At 38.4% G+C, this 8,200-nt stretch overlaps 1 protein-coding gene across 1 annotated transcript in view; it reads left to right on the top strand.

The window, feature by feature from the left end:
* BCL10 (B-cell CLL/lymphoma 10) overlaps positions 1 to 8,200 on the top strand; it is a 32,648-nt gene that overhangs the window by 20,574 nt on the left and 3,874 nt on the right. The window contains exon 2 of the mRNA XM_006898366.1: positions 4,391 to 4,679. Coding sequence (XP_006898428.1) covers positions 4,391 to 4,679 — 289 coding nt within the window. The remainder of the gene's footprint in view (positions 1 to 4,390; positions 4,680 to 8,200) is intronic.

Raw genomic sequence — 8,200 nt, 5'->3', positions numbered from 1 at the left:
GCGACTCGACGGCACATAACAACAACAACAACAAATTATTTTTGGCTGCCATTCATTTAGTGTCCAGTTCATGGTGACCTTGTGCACAACAGAGTGAGAATTTCCTGTTCCTGTACCTTATCAATGATTAATTGTGGATCAGACCTTATGATAGGATTTTCATTGGCTGTTTCTCAGAAGTAGATTGCCAGGACTTTTTTCCTTGTCCATTTTAGCCTGGAGTCTGGTCAAACCCAAAAAGCATCATACCAACATGCAGGCCTCCATTTGTATGAGTGGGACCTGTTCATAAGGTGCACTGACTAGGAATTAAACTGAGATCTTCATGAAAGGCAAAAATTCTATCACTAATCACCAATGCCTTAGCTAGGGTGATGCTGATAATTGAGATAGAGAGACTAAATAAAAAGGATTGCTTGGCAAGATTTAATGGATGTGTGATTAGTTTTGACAAGTGCATAAAGTAGAGGAGAAATAATAGGTGAGTGCTAGCTAGGTTTCTAACATGAGTAGCTGGACAGTGGGTATCTTTGAATTTTATTGAAGGGAATGGATAGGGGATAATAACAAGCTTGGTTCTGGACTTGTTAAATTTGAAGTACATTTGGCAACCTAAATGGAAAAGGCTGATTTTAAGTATAAATTTAGGGATCATCTGCATTTAGATGGTAAAAAATCAGAATATTTTCAGAGAGCTCATCTTAAAAGTCTAGTCATTACTCTTTATTTCCATGTTTGCAGCAATCTTCTAACTAGTTTCCTTTAACTCTAGATTTTGCTCTCTCTACTTCTTTTGCTTTATCTAGGACTTGAAGCACTTGCTGCAGAAGATCAAAGACTATAGTCTTAAATATGGGTTATATCTTAGCATCAAGAAAACAAAATTTCCTCCCCTTTGGATCAGTAAACAACATAATGATAGATGGAGAAAAGATTGACGTTAGTGATTCACCATTGATTGTATCCACAAACACCACCTTTGGTAACAGCAATCAAGAAATCAAAAGATGTATTGCATTGGCATAGTCTGCTGTCAAGACCCTCTCTGATGTGATAAAGACCAAGGATGTCAGTTTAAAGACTAAGGAGTGCTTGAAGAAAGCCATAGTATTTTCAGTTACTTCTTATGCTTCTGAAAGTTGGTCTGTCCAAGATGATGAAGCTTTGTCTCACATACTTTGGCCATATTGTCAAGAGGGACCTGTCCTTGGAAAAAGATATGCTGGAAAAGGTCAAGGATCTGAGAAAGAGAGGAAGACCCTTGACAAAATAGATTGATACAGTGACCATAATAATGGATTTTAGCTTATTGAGGATGGCACAGGATAGCATAGTGTTCAGATCTGTGTTTGTAGGGTAACTGAGTTGTCATTTGGTTGGTACCTAACAACAGTAGAGAACTTCGTAAAGTTTCCTCAGTGTCTCTTCTTGTTTATAAACCTTTATTAACTCCTTGTTGGTTACTGGGAAATAAATATGTTCTTCATGTGTTATAAAACTCCTGTAATCCATCCCGTTTTCCATATCTGCTTCATTTTTTACCCTCTGGGCCCTGTGTTTCAGGCTACTCAGACTACTCTGCATTTCATGTCTCTAGCTCAAATGTAAATGTTTAGAAGTTTTCCACATCCTAGAACTAATTGTTCACTCAGGGTTTCACCTGTACCTGATATGTAATCTTTTTTTCCCCCATGATATATCACATTGTTTATGAGGCTTGGTTTAGACAAGTGATATGTATTCCCTGACTACACCATGTGCCATTTTTGCAAAGGATTAAAGTCACGTTCATTTTTGTATACTCAGTGCTCAGTACTTGGTATTTTGGATATTTAGATACATAAAATACTTGGATAAGTAAATTAGTCTGGAGGTTCAATTTACAAAAAGAACAATCTACATAATCTAGTCACCTACCCTCCTTTCCTGCCACTACATAATAGTTATTTGCCATTGAGTTGATTCCAATCTATAAGATCTCTGTGCTTCCAAATTAAGTTGTACCGCATAGCGTTTTCATGACTGTGATCTTCCAGTAGTGCATTGCCAGGCCTTCCTTCTGAAGTGCCTCTGGGGGTATTTGAACTGATGCCCTTTAATTAGGGACACAATGCTTAACTTGTGTAACCTAAGGATTCCCATGCATACATTCAATACTCATTGCCATGAGATTGGAAATAATTGATAGCTGAGCTCTAACTGGTTTTCAAATACTGTAAATTAAAAAGGAGGAGATTGCCCATCTTTCTCCTCTGGTGGATTTGAACTAGCAGAGAGAGGCTGTACCTTTGGGTTAGCAGTATAACTCCTTACAGATTAGCCCTGTTATGGTACTTGGAAGATCCTGTATTGCTTTTAGCTCCCATTATGGATGTGAGTGAAATGAATTCTCATCCTTATTAACATTTATTGATCAATTATTATCTATATCATGCTAGTATATTGCTAGTATTTTGCACATATCTATTCCTCCTAACAAGGAGCAATGGTTAAGTGTTCAACTGCTGACCTAATGGTAGGCAGTTGAGACATACCATTCACTCTTTGAGAGACATATACATAAAAATTACAGCCTTGGAAACCCTGTGAGGAAGTTCCTCTTCTGTCCTATAGGATTGCTATGAATCAGAAAAAAATGCAACAGCAAAGGGTATTCCTCGTAACAAGTAGATTAAAAATCTGAGTACAGAGGATTAAGAAACTTGCCCAAAATTACTTACCTAATAAATGGAGGAGGAAGAATACAACCCTTAGCATCAAATTATTAATGACATTTGTTGGAACCTACATGGACCTCTGGGTGGTGCAGTAGTTAATTACTTGGCTGCTAATACAAAGGTCAGCAGTTTGAACCTACCAGCAGGAGGAGAGATCTGATGATCTACCCATGTTAAGATCACAACCTGGAAAACCGTATGGGATGGTTCTGCTTTATCCTGTAAGATACTGTGAGTCAGCTTCAACTGAGGAGTGTCTAATAATCAAGCCACTTTTAAGGTCTCATCTTGCTTTCATCACATGTCAGCTTCCAGCATTTAAAAGACCTTTTAAATTTCATATATACACACTTCTGTTTCTTTCTACCAAGACTTGAGTAAACATGTAGTCTTTCCAAATGAACAATCCCCTTTTCGTTTCTTTTCCTTTTTTTTAAAAAAAAAGGTGGTTTTATCTTGTTGTTAAGTGCCACCGAGTTGAGTACAATTCACAATAACCCTATGAACAACAGATCTGAACCTTGTCCTACCCTGTCCCATCCTCACAATCTCTGACACACTCAAGCCCATTGCTGCAGTCACTGTGTCAGTCCATCTGGTTGAAGGTCTTCCTCTCCTTTCCCATCCCTCCACCTTTTCAAACATGATGTACCTCTCCTAGGAACAGCCTATTCTAGCAAAATGCCAAATTATGTGAGACGAAGCTTCTCCATCCTTGCCTCCAAGGAGCGCTTTGACTTCATCTTCTCCAAGACATACTTGTTTGTCATTTTGGCAGCCCTTGAGATATTAAGTACTCTTTTTCCAACACCACATTTCAGAGGCCTCAGTTACTCTGTCATCCTTATTCATTGTCCTTCTCTCAGATTCATAGCAAGTGACTGAAAAGACCATGGCCTGAATCAGTTAGTCTTCAGACTGACATCATTGCTCCTCAATAATTTGGAGAGGTCTCTGACTCCAGACTTTCCAAGTGCAATACGTCTGCTGATCTCCCAACTGCTAGTACCAAGTGTATTGATTGTCAACTCAAGTAAAATGGAGTATTTATAGTCTTGGTCTTTTTCCCATCTACCATGATTTTGTATATCAGTGAGTGGTGAGGATTTTTGTTTTCTTGATGTAGAGATGCAGTCCATATTGAAGACTGCATTGTTTAACATTCTGCAACAAGTGCTTCAAGTCCTCCTCACTTTGATCAAGCAAGGTTGTGTTATCCACATAACAAAACAACAAACTTAAGAAAGTTAACAGACTTGGAGGACGATTACTAAATTACCCTCCCTCCTCCTGAATATTCCTGGACTTTTTGTAGGTGATAACTCAAAAGCATGCTAGCCCTTTTTCTCACCTTAACTCCTTTAGGTGACCCTCAGCAGACCTTCTTGGTTCCATAGACTCATGCCCTTTAGATTCAGTTAGCTCATTGTAATAACTTGAGGTGATTCAAGTAAAACTGAAGTTGTGAAGAATGCCTACTTTTGAACCTACTTGTGTCTTACCAGGACGTTTATTCTAATTAGCATGCATCTCAGTCCTGAGTTGACTTCAGAACATTTTTTCCCAACATCTGAAGTTTCCTAAGGAAACTTTCTTAAGCTATGCAGTAATTTTCTTATTCTTTTTTTTTTAACAAAAAAACAACAAACTGAAACATTTTATATATCTTTCAGGCAATAGAAAATTTGCGTGTATACCTGTGTGAAAAAATCATAGCTGAGAGACATTTTGATCATCTACGTGCAAAAAAAATACTCAGTAGAGAAGACACTGAAGAAATTTCTTGTCGAACGTCAAGTAGAAAAAGAGCTGGAAAATTGTTAGACTATTTACAAGAAAATCCCAAAGGGCTAGATACCCTGGTTGAATCTATTCGACGAGAAAAAACACAGAACTTCCTGATACAGAAGATTACAGATGAAGTGCTGAAACTTAGAAATATAAAACTAGAGCATCTAAAAGGTAAGACCTCTTCAGTTTCTAAAAGTTAATATAAATGTTGTTGTTGTTGATTGCTTTCTAGGTGAGCATGACTCTAGCGACCTTATGAACAAAAGGCCTGAAGTCCCTCTACAGCGATCGACATTTATCAAAGTTCATAGAGTTTCTGGAGACATGTTGTTTAGGAAGTGGATGCCACTCCTGCTTCTAAATGTAGCAATGCTATTAAAAAGCAAAACTAAATAAAAGAAATCCAGAAAGTAATATTTGTTTTTATTCATAGCATTAAGCTTCAGAATTTCATTGGATTTACTTTTTTTTTTAAACCTTATAACATTATAAGGATATAGGTTAAAGCTCATTATTTAGGTAACCAAAAGATCAGTGGTTTGAACCTACTAGTATCTTCACAGAAGAAACTACCTGGCAATATGCTCCTATGAAGATTATACACACCTAACAAGATAATAATTATTGATCTCTTTTTGTTTGGAGCAAAGAATAGCAAAGACTTAAGAAAGCAGCTAGTCCAAGGGCCCTGCAGCCTTTACTAGCCTCAGATCTGAAGAACTGTAAGGTGCCTCGCTACTGACCACTCAGATTGGGATCACATTAGAAGGTCCTGGGGCAGAGTGGAAGAAAAATGTAGAACAAAATACAGAACCAGAAAAAAGACAGACTAGTTGCACCGTAGATCTATAGCCCTCAGAAACCTATCAGTCTTGAAGTTGAATTTACTCCCCAATATCTTTTTCCAGTTAAACAATTAACAAACCTTTATAGTGAGCAGAGGAAATATACTTCCAGAACAGTCAGCAATCTAAGACAAGGACAAATGGAAACAGAAAACCCATAGAGAAAGTAGGAAGAATGCTGTCTTGAAGGGGTTGCCACAATGTTAAGAAACAAAATGTATATAAATTGTTAATGAGAAACTAATTTGCTCTGTAAAATTTGACCTAAGCCCCAGATGTTTAAAAGGTAAAAAAGATAGCAGCCTAGGAAACCCAGTGGGGCAGTTCTACCCTAGTATATAGAGCTACTATGAATCACATGATTTGATGGCACACAACAACATCACTGTTATCACTGCATTGGGAAAGTGGAATACCACTTGAAAGCCTGAATTTATATTCCCTTAAAAGCACCCTCTATAGAAAATATAATGAAATAACAATATACACAAGAATTTTTTCCCTACAGCCTCAAACTGAAAAAAACATTTCTGTTGTGATTGAACCTACTCACAATTGACCCTCCACTGGGTTTTTCAGGCTGTAAATTTCAAAGGGAGAGATTACCCATCTTTCTCCCTTGGTGCCGCTGTTAGAGTCAAACCTCAAGAGAGGCATGAGCTTTGTGTTAACAGCATAGCTCCCTACAGACTACTTCCAGAACTTTCTTTTGTAAAGTTAGCAGAATGTAAAATGTAACCTATTCAGAAGTGACCAGTGAATATGCTGTGTCTCATACAGAACAGCCTACTAAGTACCTTGCTTAGTCCTATTTAGCTAGTTTTTCTTTCACAAGTTGAGGCACAAGATGAAATAGTTAACTTATGTTTACAGGAATCATGTAGTATAAAACATACATAGTTCTAAACACTAGCATCATATCCAGCCTCACAAAGTGTACACACTAAGAGGTTTGGAAATTGGGAGTACTTAAGGAAATAGCAAATGCTTGTTTCCCATTTATTTCACCCTCCAGAGTACACTCACTGATTGGAATGCTATGGAAAAAACTGCCTGCACAATTCTAGATTCATATAAGTCAATATGCATATTATATAGCTTTACTCTATGCGTTGAGATTACTGAAATGAAGAATACAGAGCTTTGCCGTGAAGGAACTAACTCACAGTCTGTATAACAGGTGAACCTTGATTTGCACGGTTCTATTCTGGAGACTCCATTGCATCCATTTATCAGTTCTGGCAGAAGTCAAATACCTTTTTATCTTCCCCCATAGTTTTTATTGTTATGTACCATAGAGTCAAAACTGACCCAAAGCAGACCTTCTGGCGGGTTTTCAGAGGCAGTTGAATCGCTTGGGAGGAGATTGCCCACTTTATGCCCCTGGAGCAGCAGGTGAATTTGAACTGTGTGGCTTTGAGGTTCCATCGTAGATCTCCCCCCAGTTTTTATTGTTACTGCTTTTTTATTATTGTTTTTGTGTATCATAAAGTGAGAACCAACCCATAGCTGACCCTTCAGATTTTCAGAGGCCAGTAATAGCACAGGTGAAGATTGCCCATCCTTCTCCCATGGAGCCTCAAACCACATGCCTTTGGGATTGTAGTATAGCCTCTTGCCAGTAGGCCACCAGAGCTCTCTTTATTAGTAGTATCTTAATAAATCTGATCTTTATCTTTGGATGTTAGAAGGATTACACATAAACATAACAGTTATATTGTAATACTTAAATTTTTAAAACCACATAAATCATAAAAATTTACTCCAGTGGTGAAAAGGGGTTGAATAATATTGACATTTTGTCATTTGCAGTAAAAATTTGAATTGTGGAAAGTTCTGGTTATCCCTGGGAATCAGGATGGCATTTCTAGTCAGAAAGTAGCCTGTTCACTTTTATGTCATTTGAGTTGAACATTGCCTGACTTTCTATCCGGTAAGAGTCTCTATCTTTGTAGACTAGGCAGTATAGACTGCTTTATGGTGGTGTTTTGAGCAGTTAATCTTAACACAATGTGCATCTACAAGTAAAATCTGAGAATTCTAACATCAGCAAACTACTTTCCGTAACATTGTTTATAGTACACATTTGTTGTTGTTGTTATGTGCTGTCGAGTCACTTGCAACTCATAGCGACCCTATGTACAACAGCCCTAAACTCTGCTCTGTCCTGTGCCAATAGCACCATCACCAGTACACCCATCCCAATTACCCCAGTCATGAATCAATCCACCTCATAAAGGTCCTTCCCCTCCTGCGCTGTCCCTTCACCCTACCAAGCATGATGTCCCTCTCCAAAGACTGGTCCCTCCTTACAACATGTCCAGAGTATGTTAGACGGAACCTCAGAATCTTTGCCTCCAAGGAGCCGACCAACCAGTTTGACACTTTCCAGGATGAATCTGTTTTCCTAGCAGTCCATGGTACCCTCAATACTCTTCTCCAGCACCAAAGCTCAAAGGCATCAATTCTCCTGTCCTCCTTAGTCACGACTAGAACAACACATTAGCAGAGAACTGCCAGAAGTCCAGGCTGGGTTAAGAAGGGGTCATAGTATTCGGGATATTGTAGCTAATGTTAGTTGGATCTTGGCTGAAAGCAGGGAATACCAAAAGAATGTATATCTGCATTTCATTGACTATGCAAAGGCATTTGACTTTGTGTATCATAACAAACTGTGGCTGACTCTGAGAAGAATGGGATTCCCAGAAACCTTGATCGTGCTAATGAGAAACCTATACTTGGACCAAGAGGCAGTCGTCAGAACAGAGCAAGGAAACACCGCATGGTTCAAAATTGGGAAGGGTGTACACCAGGGATGTGTCCTGTCTCCATACCTTTTCAACCTGT

This window comes from Elephantulus edwardii, unplaced genomic scaffold (assembly GCF_000299155.1).
Source record: "Elephantulus edwardii isolate Elephantulus edwardi_28Jun2011 unplaced genomic scaffold, EleEdw1.0 scaffold00227, whole genome shotgun sequence".
NCBI classification, from domain to species: Eukaryota; Metazoa; Chordata; class Mammalia; order Macroscelidea; family Macroscelididae; genus Elephantulus; species Elephantulus edwardii.
This window is presented reverse-complemented; position numbering and strand designations above follow the sequence as displayed.